This window comes from Leopardus geoffroyi, chromosome B3 (genome assembly GCF_018350155.1).
Source record: "Leopardus geoffroyi isolate Oge1 chromosome B3, O.geoffroyi_Oge1_pat1.0, whole genome shotgun sequence".
Classification (NCBI taxonomy): Eukaryota; Metazoa; Chordata; class Mammalia; order Carnivora; family Felidae; genus Leopardus; species Leopardus geoffroyi.
Window position 1 is genome coordinate 19,160,723 of NC_059337.1, and position 19,453 is coordinate 19,180,175.

The 19,453-nt window shown below is 48.4% G+C and overlaps 2 protein-coding genes across 2 annotated transcripts in view; both read left to right on the forward strand.

The window, feature by feature from the left end:
• Window positions 1-12,000, forward strand: part of ALDH1A3 (aldehyde dehydrogenase 1 family member A3) — a 38,700-nt gene extending 26,700 nt beyond the window's left edge. The window contains exons 10-13 of the mRNA XM_045448805.1: window positions 825-989; window positions 2,199-2,356; window positions 3,662-3,736; window positions 10,099-12,000. Coding sequence (XP_045304761.1) covers window positions 825-989; window positions 2,199-2,356; window positions 3,662-3,736; window positions 10,099-10,171 — 471 coding nt within the window. The 3' untranslated portion in view covers window positions 10,172-12,000. The remainder of the gene's footprint in view (window positions 1-824; window positions 990-2,198; window positions 2,357-3,661; window positions 3,737-10,098) is intronic.
• Window positions 12,001-15,577: 3,577 nt separating this feature from the next.
• Window positions 15,578-19,453, forward strand: part of LRRK1 (leucine rich repeat kinase 1) — a 133,216-nt gene continuing 129,340 nt past the window's right edge. The window contains exon 1 of the mRNA XM_045448806.1: window positions 15,578-15,748. The gene's annotated coding sequence lies outside the window, so the exon portion shown is untranslated. The remainder of the gene's footprint in view (window positions 15,749-19,453) is intronic.

Genomic DNA, 19,453 nt, shown 5'->3' on the forward strand with positions numbered 1-19,453 from the left:
TAAAATTGTTTTAAGAAAACCAGTTTTTCTGTCTAAAAATCTCAGTTACCGCAAACCAATCACAGTCAAAACTCTGTCTCTCTCAGCCAAAGAGGAAGGGACTTAGCAGCTGGGTCATGGCCATGAACAGGGCATCCATGGATTAGGGAAGAAAGCCTACTGGGGATGAGGATAGCACTTCTTCCCTTGAGCACAGTCTCGCAAAAAGGGTGCCCTTTGACAACTATTTGGGTGCCATGTCCAAGAGCAGAGTGTTAGGCTAGTGATACAGGGTGCACGCTAGCCCAGGAGATTCCTCGGCAAGGTGGCAGAAGGTGGAGCCTTTCTGATGACCTGGCTCCTTACAAACAAGCAGACAAGGAGACCTGGCTCCTTACAAACATTATTTGGTATATACTTATGCTGAAAACGTCATTTGTTGCTTTTCAAAAATTCGAATTTAATTGGGCATCCTGTAGTTTTGTTTGCTAAATCTGGCAGCCTTCCCAGGATGCAGAGTTGGGAGAGCAGAGAACGTGACCACTTCAGATCTTGTTTCATTCGTGGATTTGCTTAACAGCATGGAAGAGGTCAGTCACATGAATAAACCCTACACCTAGAGAGGATGAGAAGAGCCTATCTCCCCCTCTCTCCCCTGCTCCGAAGAGCCTAGATGTGTGCATCAGAGGAGTATTTGTATACAAGGCACATCTGCTCCATGACTTATGACTTGGCGAGAACATTTAGGGGTAGGACAGCTGATCGTGTGAAAGGCCATTGGATTCATAAGATGGCAGCCACTGCCCAGAAGGAATCCAGGCTGTACTTCTCATTGTGTTTTGCAGATTGACCAAAAGCAGTTTGACAAAATCCTCGATCTGATCGAGAGTGGGAAGAAGGAGGGAGCCAAACTGGAATGTGGGGGTTCGGCTATGGAAGACAGGGGGCTCTTCATTAAACCCACGGTCTTCTCAGAAGTTACTGACACCATGAGGATTGCCAAAGAGGAGGTACTGGGCACTGCAGGAAAAGCTTCATTCCATGGGGACTCTTATGGGACTCGAAGGGGGAGAGGGCTGGGCCTTTCAAACAGAAGTCTTCTCTAGGGCTTGGGCATCCCAGAAGTCTTTGTGCAGGGAACGTTTTCTTTTCTCCTGTGGCCTTCTTCCTCTCCTTTGGGGTCCTGAGAGAAGCCATCTTGCCTACCTGCCTTTGGGAACCCCAAGCACTGTATAGCAGGTGCAGAGTTTGTTCTAAACCCCCCATTTTCACACATCTCTGGGGATCAACCATCCCTCTTCTGTCTTCTGACACATCCTTGGGTTAGCACATGCTGGAAGGCTCTTGCTGCCTATAGGTTCACAGTCCAAAGCTGCCTTCATTCCCCCTAGACTGAACTGAAATGACAAGTGTGTTGATGCAAAGAACACCTCATGGCTGGAATTCTCTATGAAGTTTTCCACCATGAGCATCTTTGCAAATGGTGGACCTCCATATGACTTCCTTATGACCTCCATAAAAGTGTGATTCTACCTTTGTATTTCAATCTTACCATTAATCTAGATGGAAACTGGTTCCCACCTAGGGTCCTGGGTGGTTCGATCCTGGGATGTGGTCTTTTGGGACGTGTGAGAAAGTGAATCACTGCCTTCCTGTGGGGGTATGTTACAGACTTTCTCCTAGAGATTTTTATGGGATTTTTATTTTTATTTTGCATAACAAGGAACACTGTCTCATCCCCTCCCCTGGGAGTTATTAGGGAAACATTTTATGGCATCTTCATTGATGGAAAATGTACCACCAAGAGGTCGGGGCACACAGTTCTATGTGTGTTCCGTGCCTTGCAAACACCCTTGGCAATAACTTTCTCCAAGAAAAACTTGGAAAGTTTTGTCTTCTGTGTATGTCAGTATGCAGGGTCTATGCCAAAGCTCAAGGGCTGGGGCTTCTCAGAAGCCCTGATGACAATAAGAGATCATAAGCCTGAAATATACTTTCAGTTGATATTTTAATTTTTCATTGTAATCCTTCCCTTCAGATGTTAACCATCACGTAAATAAAAAGATCTCTGGACATTCTTTTTCCTCTGGTCGTCATTTCTCCTGCATGTAAGCACTCTGGGTACATGGAGAAGGCATAAAACGAAGGCAGTGTTTGCTCAGAGTGTGTGTGCTTCGTTCGAACATGACTCTCATGGCCATTCTTGCAATTAATCCTAGATTTTTGGACCAGTGCAGCCAATACTGAAGTTCAAAAATATCGAAGAAGTGATAAAAAGGGCAAATAGCCTTGAATATGGACTCACAGCAGCCGTGTTCACAAAAAACCTCGACAAGGCCCTGAAGCTGGCTTCTGCGTTGGAGTCTGGAACAGTCTGGTGAGTACAGGGTGTGCGTGTTTCGGCTTTCCTGAGTTGCTGACTTGCTAACTTCATTACTCTTCTGTCGACAGAGAGATGCTAGTTGTATGTTATGTGCAAAGCACCGCCTTCGTGCTTTGCTCGATACTCATGACTGCCTCTGAGACAGGGACCGTCATCGTCTCCATGTTACAGATGAGAAAATCGAGACACAGAGAGACTGGGTGATTTGCCTAGGGTCGCACGGCTAGTACGTGGCACAGCAGAGCCCACAGCCCACTGGGCAACTCTGGTGTCCGCGTAGCTCTGGTGTCCATGTTCTTGACCACCGTGTCGTGATGTCCCTTGGACTTCACTCCCTCTCGCTTTAATTTTGTATTCTGGTTCTAAAAGCAGTGCATGGTCCTGTTCAAAGTGTGGGTGAAAGTCCCTGCTTTACCAGCAGTCCTGCAGATGACATTATCCTCATTTTATTTTTTAATGTTTTTTAATGTTTATTTTTGAGAGACAGAGAGAGACAGAGTGTGAGTGGGGAGGGGCAGAGAGAAAGGGAGACACAGAAGCAGAAGCAGGCTCCAGGCTCCGAGCTGTCAGCACAGAGCCTGGTGCGGGGCTCAAGCCCACGAACTGTGAGATCATGACCTGAGCCAAAGTCGGATGCTTAACCAACTGAGCTACCCAGGCACCCCATCCTCATTGTAAAGATGATAATGCTGATAAACATGAATGGGGGCTCAGAGAGGCTGGGTAACAAGATCAGAATCCTATGACCAAGCAGGAGAACTTTGAGGTCAGGGCTGGCTCATTTCAAAGCTGAATCTTACTCCCTTATGCCATAATTTCACTCTCCTTTCTTCTCCCCCTTGACATTCCCTTCCTATTCCAGTGAAGAGCTTTATCCTTGAGAATATTTTAATTTTAGGGGCGCCTGGGTGGCTCAGTCGGTTGGGTGTCCGACTTCGGCTCAAGTCATGATCTTATGGCTCGTGGGTTTAAGCCCCACGTCGGGCTCTGTGCTGACAGCTCAGAGCCTGGAACCTGCTTCCGATTCCGTGTCTCCCTCTCTCTCTGCCCTTCCCTTGCTCATGCTCTCTCTCTCTCTCTCTCTCAAAAATGAGTAAACATTTAAAAAAAAGTTCGAATTTTAGCTTCTGGTGGGAAGAATGAGAAGACAGAAGTTGAACAACCTGTTCCCATTATTAAAACTTAGACAAAAGTCACTCTTGAGGCAACAGTCTGCTTCAAGTGCCTGACAGCCGAGATGCATGCACCCCAGGTGGGTCTTCTCCAGGTAATCATGAGTGTCTTCTGTTCTTCCTCCAGGATCAATTGCTATAATGCCATCTACGCACAGGCTCCATTTGGTGGCTTTAAAATGTCAGGAAATGGCAGAGAACTGTAAGTATTTCTGTTACTGCATGCCCACCAGCAGGTGGATAAAAAATAGACTACATTCGCAGGGTGGTGGGGACATGTACTCCAGTCCGGTGACCTTGCCCCGTGCTCCTGGGTGGCAGGCTGGGTCAGCTGTGTCAGGAAGGCTGGTGGCCCTTTCCCTCTGGGGCTGTGATGGATCCCTTCCATCCACCATCTCCTTCCCGCCTTCCCACTCCTGCCCTTCCCTGCCCTCATTCTCATGCTTCCCTCCTTCTGGCCCCAGGACCAACCTCTAACCTCAGCTCCTGTGTCCTCCCCGGCACCCATCACACATGGAGATGTTCCATAGAGACTTGGCATAGGCTCCTTGAGTGAGGACAGAGGCAGAACTGGAAAAGTGCACTCTTTGCCAGACTCCCACAAACTCCAGCCCTCAGCAGGGAAGATGGGCTCTCTCCCAGATCGGGCTCTGGTGCTGTCCACCCCACCAGCAGAGGCTCTGGGGACAGACTCTGGGCTATTCTGGCTCCTTCTGGGTGCTGCTTTGGGAGACATACTGCCCCGTCCTCTGTGGTTCCATCAAACCCACTCATATTCCTCCAGAGCTCCTTTCCATCTTGCCCGCTGGGAAGATGAACTCCATCCATAGACTAACGGACAGGCCTTCTTGTGTCTGGCCTGAGATAAAAGGTCCAGACACAGGGCTGGACAGAGCGTTCCGGGAGTGGACACACTGCAGTTTCCAGCTGGACGATGCCTTCTCTCCCACATCCTTCGTGGTGGTGCTTGGGGTTTTATTAGTCTTTGTGGACAAACAGCTTGTAGGATCACTCTTCCCAGGGGGACCATCTGTGACAACATGCAGGGCTGCTCCTGGAACATCTCAAAGGGCTCCAAGCTCTTCCTCTTAGTTAAACAGTTTGTATTATTTATATACAAATGCATTACCTCGTCCTCGTTTGGGCATCTTCCAGTGGGAGCACTCACATGCTTCTCCTCGGTTCAGGCCCTATTGGGGCTTTTGGGCAACTCCCCTTCCAGATTCTTAATAAAGATGTTATTATGAAACAGCGGGGCTGGCTTCCCTCCCTGAACAAATGCTTTTGACCAGTCTCCACAGCATTGGGGTCCCTTCCCCTGGGTTGGTCTTTCTCTCTAATCCATTTCTGAGTCATGGCAAATATGCCAGAACCATCTGAACATCAGAGTAGAGTGTATCCATTGGTGTCGTCCTAGTTCCTATTGCTGGTTTTCCCTTCAGTGAACTTCAGTAAATTCTTGGCGGTGAAAACCCTTTGCAGAAATCATGTTTGATCCCTTGAGTGGCTTGTTTGTGTTGTGTTCTGTGAGTCTCTGCTTCATTTTCTTTTCACACCCTCCTGCCCGAGAGAGACATGAGGCCTGGGCCGGGGTCACCTGCGTCCTCGTCAGGGCCCCCCAACAGTCATATTATGGGTGACAACTGGCATTTGCTGAGAACAGAGTCGGCCAGGCTCTGTAAGAGCACTTTTGCGTGTGTTCATTGATTCCACGCTCACACCATCTATGAGATGGTGTCTCATTGTGCTCTGGTGGCTATAACAACACCACAGACAGGCGGGCTTGAACAATAGGCATTGATCTCTCAATGCCTGAGAGTTCTGGAGGCTGGAAGTCTGAGATAAAGGTGCCAGCAGATTTGGGGTCTGGCGAGGGTTACCTTCCTAGTCCATAGATGGCTGTCTTCTCACTGTGTCCTCACATGGTGGAGGGGTAGGGGAGCTGTCTGGAGTCTCCTTCATAAAGACACTTATCCTATTTGTGGGGATAACCACCTCCCAAATGCCTTCACCTTGGGAGTTAGGGCTTCAGTGTATGAATTATAGGTGGGCACAAACATTGTCCAGTGTAGATGGCTAGTACTACTACCCTAATTTTTGGATGAGGAAACCCGAGGATGCTAGGGAGGGTCCCTGCCTTTCCCAGGTCACACTGCCCATAAGTGACAGGGGTGGGGTTGAACTCTTGGACCCACCACACCACAAGGCCTTCCTCAACAGGGATGTCACCCCTGTGAGCCACCTGGAATGAAGTCAGCCAGGACATTGGTGTCCTCTAATCAGCTGCCTTCGACCAGTGACAGCTGAGGGCCCCAGAACCCCACACAGTCCTCCTCCCAGAGGCCAGACACAGCTTCCTGCTGCAACAAGAACTTGGGCCCCCAACCAGACGGCCTTGGATATGGAAGCCGTGGCAAGGGTGTGTGGGGCCCACCTGACTTCTAGTGTGCACTCACTCACGCTGACTATTGCTCATTACTTTCCTCACCTGTGTCACTTCTGTCCCCCTTCCCCCTGCTCTGACTGTGCCTCCGGGTCCTCAGCACCCCCGCCTGGCACGGAGCACAGCCCATGTTTCATCCTGCCACAGTCGGGACTTTTCTCGATGTGTTTTTTTGACCCTTGGCATATACTTTCCCAAGGCTTTAGATAAAGTACTTTAACATAATTCCCAGGGAGCCTGGAAACTGACTTGCAAACCAATTTCCATTTTCAGTCGTTCCTGATTAATGTCTTCATGTTGCATCTAGTTCTCCTTTTCTCTGTGCTGGAGCACTGCACGGTGGATTCCGTGGTTTTCCCCACCTCCGGCCGCCTGGACTGGGCTGGCTATCTGCCGCCCACCCACAGGCCCCTCCGGGGGCTGTTCCTGTGCAGGTCTTGGGCTGAAGCCTACAAGTCCTCTTCCTCCTGGGCAGTTTTCTTGGTTGTTGTGCAGTAACAACAACAGAAAGCAACAACAACAGAAATCCACACGGTAGAAGCATGTGGGAAGCCTAGGCTTCCCGCCACGGATCTTCAATCCCATTTGTTAGCGGTCACCACTGTTCGGTCATTCATTCTGTTCATGTGTTCCTTGGTTCACTCAGCAGCTGTTTAATGAGCACCTTTAGCGCACCAGGCACGTGCTGGGTTCTGAGCATATAGCAGTGAACATATGATCCAGTCTCTGCCCCTTGCAACGTTATGATGAGGTCTACTAGGAGAATGGCTGGGCTCGTGGATGGCTTTGCATGCCAAGGTAGTCATGACTGGGCAGGAAACCCATTAGGAGACGCCACAGTGGGTTGAATAAGAGCAGCATGAACTTGAACTCTGGCAGTGATTGCAGCAATAGGAAGAACGAGGCGATTCATGTACTTCATCCTATAGGAATGGTTGAATACTGGAGTTAATAGTTCAGGAGCTAATGCAGCGTGCTTTCATCATTTGGTGTACTTCTGTTTACTAAGTTGATAAATCCTTAACCACTTTGGATTTTAAAAAAAATTTTTTTGAATGTTTATTTATTTTTGAGAGAGACAGAGACAGAGCACCAGCGAGAGAGAGGCAGAGACAGAGGGAGACACAGAATCCGAAGCAGGCTCCAGGCCCTGAGCTGTCAGCAGAGGCCGACACAGGGCTCGAACTCATGAGCCGTGAGATCATGACCTGAGCCAAAGTTGGACGCTCAACCGACTGAGCCAGCCAGGCACCCCAACCCACTTTAGATTTTAAACAGTGCAACACAATATGCTCACTGTTAGAAATATTTTGTAATCTTTTCTAAATGTAGCACAAAATACAAAGGCCCTATGCATTTTCTTTGCATGCAGTGGGTGTGCATGTGTGCGTTCTTTACTGTTTTCAAATGAAATGGGAGAGAAAGCTACTTTTTGCTTTTGAGAATGGGCTTTGGATACCCTTCTGTCCTTTGCATTAAGCGTCTCCCATGATGGACTCTTGTGCTGTTTCCAAGGGCTTTTGCTATTACAAACCATGTTGGTGTTCTTTCTTGTGCAGAAATCTTTAGGCACTCGTGGGAGATTGTTTTCAGAATAAATTCCTAAAATTGGGTAATCCACCACACGGAACATGAGCTTTCCACTCTTTTCGTTTGCCTGTCTTTAATTGTGAGGGTATCGAGTGCATTTTTAACACTTACTAAGTAATCTGTGTTTGTTTTTCTGTGAACTGACTGTTCATGCCCTTTGTTGATTTTTCCATTTGGTTGTGTGTGGGTTTTTTTTTTTTTAATTGGGTTTTAAGAGCTCTTTGTATGTGAAGGAAAACAGCACTGTTTCTCACATAGAATTGTGAACGTAATTTTTTTCTAGTTTGTCATTTGTTTGTGCGGGTGGGTAGATGGATTTCCTGCTCTATAAAAGTTCAATTCAGCATTCTGCATAGGGCTTTTATATTTTGTGTTACGTTTAGAAAAGATTACAAAATAATTCACTCATTCTCATGGGTTCTTGAACTATTTGTTTTAGGGAACTACCAAAAACTCTCAGAGACATATTAATTCAAAATAATGATGTTACTTTCTAGCATTCATTTTTTGCCTAGCACATAGGAGGTGCTCTATACTAAATTATCCTCCAATCATTATAACTGCAAGGAGGTGATGATATGCCCATTTTAGAGATAATGAAATGGAGGCTCAGGGAAGACAAAGAACTTGCTTAAGCTACATTGGTCTAAACCAGTGGTTCTCCAGCTTGAGCTGCATCAGAATCCCCTGGCTTGTTAAAACACAGATTTCTGGGAGCACCTGGGTGGCTCAGTCGGTTAAGTGTCTGTTGATTCCGGCTCAAGTCATGATCTCATGGCTTTGTGAGATCAAGCCCGGAGTTGGGCTCTGCACTGAACATGGAGCTTGCTTGGGATTCTCTCTCTCTGCCCCTCCCCCACTCGTGTGCATGCTCTCTCTCTCTCTCAAAATAAATAAGTAAACAAACTTTTTAAAAACATTAAAAAAACACACAGATTTCTGGATCCCACTTTAGTAGGGTGTATTAGTTTTTTTGTTACTGCTACAATCAATTGCCACAAAATTCGTGGTTTAAACAGCATAAATTTATGATTTGATACAGTTCTGGAGGCTCCAAATCTGACAGTCTGCAGGGCTACCTCCCTTTCTGGGGACTCCAGGGAAAGAATATGTTTTCTTGCCTTTCCTGGCTTCTGGAGGCTTCCCACATTCCTTGACTGGCAGCCCCTTCCTCTGTATTCAAAGCCAACAATGTTGCACCTCTCTGAACCTGCTTCCATAGTCTCATTTCCTTCTGGCTTCCTTCTCCTTACATTTTTAAAGATCCTAGTGATTACATTGGGCCCATGCAGGTAATCCAGAATAACCTCCCTATTTTAATTTGCAAATTTAATTCCATCTGCAACCTTAATTCTCCTTTGCCACACAGGTGCAGTGGGTTGAGATGTGGTCACCTTGAAGGGGGGTATCATATCAGGGGCAGGGTAGGGGGCCTGAAAATCTGAATTTCGAGCAAGTTCTGAGGTGTTGCTGAGGCTGCTGGCCTGGGGACCACCCTTTGAGAACCCCTGATCTAAGGGGTGAAATGGGACAATGTCTCAAGTCTTCCTAGCGACAGAGCCTCCAGGGGCCACCTCTGCGTCTACCTCTTTTCCTCAACAAGTACACATTTTTATGTGCTTAACAGCAGAGCTAGTGTTGGAGAGGCAGTTAAATCTGTCCAAAGTTGCATCTCAGTTCTGGGAAGAGGGACCGCCCGGAGGATGGCCCATGACGCCCGAGAAGGGTCAGCTGGGCTCTGCAAGACTTAAAGAAGGGACAGATAGCAGAGAGGCTAACTCAAAGGCTGTGGTCCCCCTTGTGTCCAGGCTGTGCTAATGTCTGCTGCCCTCACCGCTCTGGGCTGGCCTTATTCTTCTTACAGCTGGTCCCCAGCTGCAGACTCTGAGGTCAGCTCCAGGCCCTCCATGTCTCTGCCCCTTGCACATCCTCAGGCCACATCTCCAGCTCCCCTCCTTGTTCACCCATGCAGGCCCTCTTCTCGCTCTGTACTCCCCACTCAGGGAATCCACCTCTTTATTTCCATCCCTTTTTGTTCTTTAAAGACAAGGACTTATTCCTTCTGAAAATATTTCCAAAGCATCACACACCAAAAAACGTGATACTTATTTATCTCTTTTATTTATTTAAGTTTATTTATTTATTTATTTATTTTGAGAGAGAGCAAGGGAGAGAATCCCAAGCAGACTCCGCACTGTCGGCACAGAACCTCATGCGGGGCTTGAGCTCACAAACTGTGGGCTCGTGACCTGAGCCAAAATCAAGAGTCAGACGCTTAACCGACTGAGCCACCCAGAAACCCCCCCCGAGAAACGTTATATTTAAACTTAACTTATAGATCCCGTTACTTAAACATAGTAATGATGTTACAGTCCTGGCTTCTCCTCTATAAAGTCATCACATTCTGACCTTTTGCATAGATTCCGAACTGCCCCCCAGAGTAGTGACCAACCAAGCGTTTGAACACAGGTTCCCACAGGACGGCTAAGTGACATGCCCATTTTATATTTTCCTCTTTTCTGTAATCGCAGTGGTGAATATGCACTGGCTGAATACACAGAAGTGAAAACGGTCACCATCAAACTCGATGACAAGAGCCCCTGAGGGAACGACGGGCTCCTGCCTCAAACGTTGGACAGCCGAATGTGGCAGATCAAACTTGCCGAAGAAAACGTGCATTGCCCGCCTTCCTGGGTCACTTTGTTGTGGAGACTTTACATCTACTGGATTTGAACGATTTTTCTTTTCCTCTCACACTCCTGTGTTATTGACCATTATGTTGTGTGTGAAATTGTAGTCCTGCCTGGGGGTGGAGCTATTGGCCGTTTCTGTGTTTCCCTTTCAACCAGGTCCCCAGGGACAGTAAAGAGGCTCAGGGTGTGGCCAACGGGAAGTGGCATTTCAAGTATCCAGCGGTCACTTACAAATGTTTTGCTGGCTCTGACTCCAGTAAGAACTTGGAAAAACTCCCGGGTTGTTCTGCAAACAGAGCCCTGCACCTGTGGCTTCCTCAGGGTCACCTGCCCACAGAACAAGCCCCTCCCAGCATTCAGTGGGAAAGAAACAGCGTTAAGTTAAAAACAAAAACAAAAGCAGGACTGTGAGGAGCCAAAGTGGGGAGTTCTGGGGAGTCCAGTACTATGGAAGGGTACTGAAGGTCTTGGGTGTGAATGGGCGTGCGTCTTCAAGGACTGCATCTCGACATTGACCATGGGACTCAGCTCAAAAACCAGTGTTCCTTTTGGAATATGATCGAATCAGCGCCCAAAATGCTTATCTAAAACTATGTCACGGTCGACCTTAACCAAGGCACTTTCTTAGGCAGAGAACATCGCTGGTGTCACCATTGCTGCTAAGGACCCAGTGCTCTGACACTACAAGAGCATAGCCAATGCTAGGATAATTAACTCTCGTGTTTGACAAATCAGAGCCACACTCCGCTTTTACGGAATATCAATTTCTACCTTGCATTAATGGTTTATGATCAGCCTATGTAGTTTTCTTTTTCTCCAGTTTGGTTATCTGTTTTAGACTAGCAAAACATACACAACTGGAAAGGCCACTGGCCGTTGTTTAAATACAGCCTGGCTTTTTTAAAGTCCTATTTTGATATTAATTAGTGATTAATTAACAAATAACACCCAGACTCCGTGGAAGAACTGGGTCTCCTACTACAGTGGCCTGAGTACTGCACTAACATGTTGCGAAATTTTCTTTTCCTGTGTGTGCAAATGCTGTGCAATTCCAAGTTTTAAAGCGTTCCCAGATAGCTTTTAAAAAACGAAAACCAAACGTAACTGCGTTATTTGGATACTTTTACCGTTACTAACTAGTACTTTTCTAATGGTGCTTATGTTTGGGAATTAAATTATGTTTGAGAATTAAATTGGGGGGAGGGCAATAATACAATGAAAATTGACATCAAAAGCAGTGTACGGATGAAGAAAGTCCTATGTGAAATGGGTTTATCATTCTTGTCAGAAATAGGCAATACGCTATTCACCTTCTCTGCATCAGTTAACACATCACTTAAACTGTCAGCAACTTTCTAAGTCAGGATTTGACTTCAGACACTGAATTTTCAGGATTTTATCTCAAGCAACTTTAGACACTAACCTTGATAGTAATACATTAGAGGGTTCTTAATCTTCTGTTGTATAATAATGCCTTTAATATGAAACGCTACATTATTTATAATTGGTATAGTTAATGTATCTTTTTATAGTTGTAAGTAAACAGAGGTGGTATATTTAACCTTCTGTAATATACTGTATTTAGAAATGGAAATCTATATAGTATTAGATTTCACTTCTTTTAAGGTTTACTCCTGTGGTATGGTTTTAAAAAATCTATTGGCCTGGGAATTCCGACCCTAACTGCAGATTGTGTTCAACAACGCAACGATGATAAAATAAAATTGGATATTTGACAAACGTGTTTTTTCCTTTAAGGACCAAACTCATTTTAATTCTATGGGTGGCCTTTCTCTTTCTCAGACCTTCAGTACAAAATGGCTTGGAGTAAAGCAGTATCAGTAGTTGAAGATGAAAATTCCATTTGCTGAGTCCATCAGGCCACGCATGTAGCCTGTGTGGGAAACCCGCTCGCGTGGGTTTGTGGGTGGAGGCAGGCAGCAAGCTTGGCTTCAGAGGCTCTGCATCTTAGTTGGTGAAGTTGAAGCTGTCACCTAAGCTGCCCGAGTCTGTTTTGGTGAGGGTGTGATTGTGGAAAAGGGTGGGAAGGACAGCACGGGAATTGAGGGGAAATAGAATTTAGGGAAAATACTGCATCCCACTTCTGTGTGCACAGGTTTGCATTTTCATCGCGAGGATCTGAGTGTTTGGGTCTCACCCACCTTAAGTTTCTAAGGCTTTGAACCAAGAAGCTTCAATCACCAAGTCGTGAGCTGACACAGGTTGGGCCAAGAGCATCCTTTGTTCACTTTGGCCATGAGGTGGCAGGGTGCCACCTTTTAAGAGAAAACTTAAGGGAGGCTTGGATCAGATTTCTCTTTTAAAAAAAAAAATTTTTAGGGGCGCCTGGGTGGCGCAGTCGGTTAAGCGTCCGACTTCAGCCAGGTCACGATCTCGCGGTCCGTGAGTTCGAGCCCCGCGTCGGGCTCTGGGCTGATGGCTCGGAGCCTGGAGCCTGTTTCCAATTCTGTGTCTCCCTCTCTCTCTGCCCCTCCCCAGTTCATGCTCTGTCTCTCTCTGTCCCAAAAATAAATAAACGTTGAAAAAAAAATTAAAAAAAAAATTTTTAATGTGTATTTATTTTTGAGACAGAGAGAGACAGAGCATGAACGGGGGAGGGTCAGAGAGAGAGAGAGGGAGATACAGAATCTGAAGCAGGCTCCAGGCTCTGAGCTGTCAGCACAGAGCCTGACGCGGGGCTCGAACTCACAGACCGTGAGATCATGACTTGAGCCGAAGTCGCACGCTCAACCAACTGAGCCACCCAGGCACCCCGAGATCTCTCTTAATGTATACACTTAATGTATGTATGAATTTCTTTAGAGACTTTCCATTTCTCAAGCTAAATGTCTGCAGAAAATTCTAGAAAAATGGCCTTTTCCTTCATTTGGTTTGCTCTCTGACAGGAACCATTCTGGGGGCACAGACTGGCCGTCATGTGTGTGGATGTACATGCCTGCACTTGTGTGTTTGTGGTGGGAGGGGGCCACCAGAGGTGGGCACATTCTCTAAAAGCAGACCCTTTGGAATCTCCTAGATATTCCTGATAGTGGATAAATAATTTTTTTGATGTTTATTTATTTTTGAAAGACAGAGTGTGAGTGGGGGAGGGGCAGAGAGAGAGGGAGACACAATCTGAAGCAGGCCCCAGGCTCGGAGCTGTCAGCACAGAGCCTCATGTGGGGCTCGAACTCCCAAACTGTGAGATCATGACCTGAGCTGAAGTCCCACGCTTAATGGACCGAGCTACCCAGGTGCCCCTGGATGGAGAATTTTTAATGTCCTTTCCCCTAGCATATATCTGACTTGAGCTTGAAGGTGGATAATAAGGGATTTTTTTAATTTAATTTATTTTAGAGAGAGAGAGAGAGACAGAATGCAAGTGGAGAGAGGCAGAGAGAGAGGGAGACACAGAATTCGAAGCAGGCTCCAGGCTCTGAGCTGTCAGCACAGAGCCTGATGTGGGGCTGGAACTCACGAACTGTGAGAACATGATCTTAGCTGAAGTTGGCTGCTTAACTGACTGAGCCACTCAGATGCCCTAAGGGATTTTTTTTAGGTGTCCAGGAAGTAATGTCTGAGGAAAGTGAGTTCCCAGCTGAAGAAATGACTAGAAGACAGTGTGGGTGGGGTGGTGGGGTAGCAGTCAGCCACAGAAAACAGTGGGAGTGGGGAGGGGGGACGCAGTCAGTCACTAGGCCTTAAGGAGGCAGAAATGTTAGGTCGGGGAGGTAGTATCCACCTGACTCCACCTTAGGAAGTGTCAATCCAACATGAGATGCTGAGAACCCGGGTAGGCAGAGCAAAAGCTAGAGGACGAGCAGTCAGCACGGGTCAAGAAGCAGCAAGAATAAATCCTAAATGACCTGTAATAACCTTCCCATGCAAACCCATGACAAATGCATGCCTAACGAATAGAGTTAAACGCTGGGATGCAATCAGCTCAAAGAAGTCCACTCGGCTGTTCCCTACTTTGTAGACATTCCCTAGCCTATTCCCAAACTCATGTAAAAGGGAAGTTCAGTTGCCCCCTGCCACACTGGCCACAGGAGCCCCGGGTACTGGGCGTGCTCTTCCTCCTGGCGCCGCTAGATGGCGGGGCCGTGCTCCTCGGAGTCGCCGCACCGCGACTGCCGCGCTCACTCAGGAAGGCGACGCCACGCCCTGCAAATTATTAGGGACTTTTCGGTAGCAATCACACTGCTGCCTTTTGAGTGCTGGAATTGGGACCGAAGTATTGAGGACAGGATTGCAAAACTGCACCCACCCTTTTGCAAGGGCGTTCCGTGGCAGGAGAGCTGGGGGCGCGGCCTCCTGGGAGCAGAGCAAAGCTGCCCAATTGTGCCCTTGCCAAGGGGCCACTACTGAGAGCGCCCTCGAGTTCGTGCGGGGGTCGTGCGGGGGACCCTGCGGCTGCCTGGCGTTTGTGAAATGGCAGTGAGGGTGGTGGCGATTTGTCTGTCTTACGCTAAATCCTGGGAATGTTCCAGTCATAACATTACATGAGTCTAGGGTGCGGGTCCTGCTGGGCTGCAAACCATTTACTTTATTCCAAGCAGGCTTCTCTTGCTGGGGTGGGCACGTGGAGCCAAATCTGATGCCCGCCCGCAGCATGGACGTGTGTCTTTGCGATCTGCGTTCGTATAATGGCCGCAGGGGTGTGATGAACATACTTACATTAGGTTGAAACCTAAGAAATTGCCAACATTCCATGTTTTATCTCCCCCGCCAAAACGCCCCACCCAATTAAAAATGATTCACCAAATAGTGACATCCTCATACATACATCCATAATTAAATTGGTACATTCATGTGATGGAAGGGGTACAGTTTGCGAAATACGAAAGCTTTAAAAATATGTATTTCCATACCGCCCTATAGTTGTACGTAAGTGAATATTCCCGGCATTTTAAATATTTACTGCGAGTCTACGCCTAACAGCTGCAAGTCAGAGGTTAATTGGCATACTTAGCTCCCCGAGCAGAGCAGAGGGAAAGCTGGGTTGAGCTGAGAACCCACCAATCTTGTCGCTGCGCGTGCCCCGCCCGAGACGAGAGAGCAGGGGACCCAAACCTGGAGGAGACCTCGCGCTACAAGAAGGGCTCGCGGGCCTTGCGGCCTCCAGGGTAGGAGCGGCGACTCTTGGCACCTCCGGCTTTCGGCTAGGGAAACTGAGGCAGGCCACCGTAGGGACCCCTGGCGCCCCTCGTGGGCAGAAGCAGCAGCGGCCGACCTTCACCGCGCGCGCTCTTCGCGCCGCCCGCTCACCCGCCCGCCCGCGGGCCGCAGGATTGAGGAAGTGCGTCTGGGCCCTGCCCGGCCCCGGCGCGCGGGGCCGGAGGCGCAGGGGGGGCGGAGGGCAGGGGGACGGCCAGGCCCCGGCCCGCTGGAGTCCGCCCCTCCCGGCCCGCGGGCCCAGCCCCTTGTCCCAGGCGCCCGGGGCCGTGCCCCGCCGCTGCCGCCGCCGCCACCGCCGCCGCCGCCGCAGGTAAGTGCCGGGGTCCGCGCCCCGTGGGGGGGCCTCGCTGCCTCCCGCGGCGGGTCGCGGGGAGCCCGACTCCGCAGCCCAGGCCCGCGCTCCGGGCGGCCTCGTGCTCCGCCCAGGTGGCCTTTGCCCGGGGGCCCCCGAGGGTGCGGGCGCGGGCGATCTCCGTCTGGCAGCCCCACGGCCTCCCTGGCCCGCGGGGTGGGGGAGGGTGCGCGGTCCCGGAGGGGCGGGGGTGCAACCCCGATACCCCGCGCCGGACGGGGCCGGGGGAGCCGGGGCAAGAAACAAAAGTCGGAGGCTACACCAGGGCGTCTACAGGTTTCCTCCGCCTTTGGAGAGAACCTCTTCAGCCCGGCACGGGCGGAGTGTGAGCGCTCCTGTGTGCGGGCGAGTGTGAATGCGTGTGCCCAGGTTCTGGCCGATCGTGGAGTTGGGGGGCGCGGGGGGGTAGGTTCTGCTGAAGGGGGCGGCCCAGCGCTCCTGCACCCCCAGAAGAGTCCACGGGACCGCCCAGGTCCGGATAAAACCCGCCATCTCTGTGGCGGTCTCTGAGGGCCACCTTTCCTGGCAGGGGTTCGGAGACGGAGTGAGGACCGGGACGGGGCAAGAAGCGGAGCCTGGGAAGGCTGAGGCCAGAGGAAGATGGTGAGGGAGAGTTTGGGGACCTCTGGCCGGCTCCACCTGGCCCTGCACAGTTGGAGGCCAGGAAATTTTCTCCCCAAACACATCCTCAGGGGTCAGAGAGGCAGAGAAACAGGCGCCTGTAGTGAAGTGTTCAGCAAGGCTCTCAAAGAATATGCTCTTTTTAGAGTTTGGAGGTCATCCAGCGATTGTAACAAAGTACCCAGACATTAAAGGGACAAGTGGACTAGCACGATTTTGGAAAACATTAACATTAAAATGCCTTTTGTGATTTGACTTTAATTACCTTTGCTTATGTCCCTGAAGAATAAAGGAATTAAGTTAAAAACATACAAACCTCACACCTGATTTGTCCCTAAAGGAGGTTTTGGGGTCAGCCAGACTTTCCCTCCCCCAAGCTTACACATCTCAGGGAATAGCTCCCTCCTCAACTCAGTTGCTCAGTTGCAGGGAATTCGCCCCCAGCCTGTACCTCCATCCCTTGAATTCAGTGTTAGCAAGTTCTGTTGGGTTTACCTAGGTGTCTGGGCTCAACCCTTCCTTCCCACAGTCTCGACCCTAGCCCAAAGGTATCAGCATCTCTCTCCGGTATGATTGCAATCCTCCCCTCTCCAATTCTTTATTTGACAGCCAGAGTGATTTTCTTTTTTTTTTTTAAATAAGTGAATCAGAATGTGATTTACTCCCAGAATGTGATTTAATGTGAATCAGTCCTCTGCTTAGAACCCTGCCATGGCTTCTCTCCTTGTGATTGGCGTGAAATCTAGGACACCTCCTTCCCCTCAGTTGATCCGGCCTCTGCCATCATCAACCACCTGGCCATTGCCCAAGCCACCCCTGCCCCCCACCAGCCACCCTGGCCCAGCTCACTCTCCAGCATGTGGCCTCTGCAGTGCTGGCCCTGGAGTCTTCACATGGCCAGCATGTTAAGCTCAGCCTCTTTCTCAACAACCCTCTCTCGCTGTCCTTCTGGAGCCTCCCCTGGTGTTGTGTTCCTTCTTCATGTATTTCATTTCTCCTTTAATTACCTGGCAGTCTCTTCTGGAGCTCCAGGGACACAGACCAGTATTGCTCACTGCTGGGTCTTCACTCCCAGAACTAAGAGGTGCCCAGGACACATGGTATAGTGATGGAATGGTGAATGGACGGCCTTAACCCGTTTGTGGTTTCAGACTCCTGAAGGGCTTCTGTTCCCAAACCCCTTGGGTGCTCATCTGAGATGGAGACCACACATTTCTCTGGTCTGCAGCTCCATGATATTTTGATGCTCCCAAATCCATTAAACACATTTTGTAGCAAGCCAGTAACTAGTCAGGGAGACTAGCAGTGCCAAAAGGATGTCAAGGACCATGGGCCAACCATCCCTACCAGGCTTCTCATTCAAAGAAATTACTGGATAATATGAGAATTACTCACATGCTTTATTTGCAAGCGTCTTCCCCGTACTGGCAATCCTTTCCAAGCCTCCTGAAAAGACAGGTGAGGAGGTGCCGGTCCTCCTATGTTTCTCTCTATTTATCCTGTGTCTGAAACTTTGTAACTGTCCCTTCCAGACCAGCTGTAAGTTTCATGAATTACATGGCAGTTCACTCCATGGAAAGGGCCCAATGAAAATATCTGTACAATGAAGGTCAAGTTCCTTTTTTTCTTTTTTCATTAAGTATTCAGGTTTATTCGTTAATGCAGGTATAAAGAACTGGCAAATGAAAATTGGTGAGGTTTTAAAGATTATTAAAATAATTATTACAAAAAAAAAAATCCTCTCGAAACTCTCTTAAGAATGTATATACACCATGATGGCAAGATAGACCTGTAACTTACAACCATGATTTGTTGCATTGATCTAAACCCAAAAGGAGCAGGAAGAAGCAAAGATCCGTTTGAGGGCAAAAATTGAGCAAAAACTGAGTTACCTCATTTTAAAACTTCTACCTTAGAGTCTAAGCCAACATACAAATTGCAATTGAAAAACTCCAGTGGTAAAAAATCCTTCATTGGTAAAGTGATTTTTCAAAAGGAAACTGAAAATGAAAAGGGGAACAAAATGTGCTGGGCAAGGGTTGGCCTAAAATATTTTAACGATTTTTTTTTTATCACTTAAAAGCATTCTATGGTAAGACACTTCTGTTTTCAGAAGGAACATCTACTAGCATTTGGATTTTGAGGTGTTGTTAGGTATATGTGGTAGCTGATTTTAAGAGGTGTTTGAAAGCAGATAGGAACTGTGCCTCTTGGTTTCTGAATGTTACTGTAGGATTTGGAGCCTTTTTATTTATTTAGTTTTTTTAATGTTTATTTTTTGACAGGGAGAGAGAGAGACAAAGCATGAGTTGGGGGGATAGGCAGAGAGGGACGGAGACACAGAATCTGAAGCAGGCTCCAGGGTCTGAGCTGTCAGCACAGAGCCTGATGCAGGGCTCGAACTCACGAACCGTGACCTGAGCCAAAGTCGTACGCTTAACCAAGTGAGCCACCCAGGCGCCCCTGGAGCCTTTAATTTAAGATGGAGATTATTTTCGTCTTCAAGTTGATTTTACTGTCTCAATTTGATTTTCCTAATCAGGTTTTGCAATCTACAGTGCTTTGATGGTCTCCTAAATTTTGCCCAGATTGATCATTTCTCCTTGGAATTTTTAGGCTCCCAAACTTCAGACACAGGCTTTCCTATGTATGGCTTCCTCAGACCTTTCACTCTTTAGTTCAGAAAGGTGGGGGTGCATCATGGACGAGTCCTCTGGGGCAGGCTTTCCAAGCTCCCCCTTCCCCTGCCTGTAGGAGTACAACCCACCTGGGCCAGGTGCCCGATTTCCAGACTCTAAGATGAGACAGCCCCAGTGCTCTGCCCTCCAGCCTTGATGTTCTGAGCTTGTTAATCAGGGAGCAGCAGGGAGACCCTGCTGGTCTCCCAGGCCTCCCGCTGGTATTGTAGGTAAGAACCACAACTCTGGCCCTGTTGTAGAAAGTGATTTCAGAAAATTTACCTTACTTGAAATCACATAGCCACCCCAAGAGGTTCCCTGGGTGAGAGGCTGCATGTCTATTTTTAACAGATGGGAAAACTGA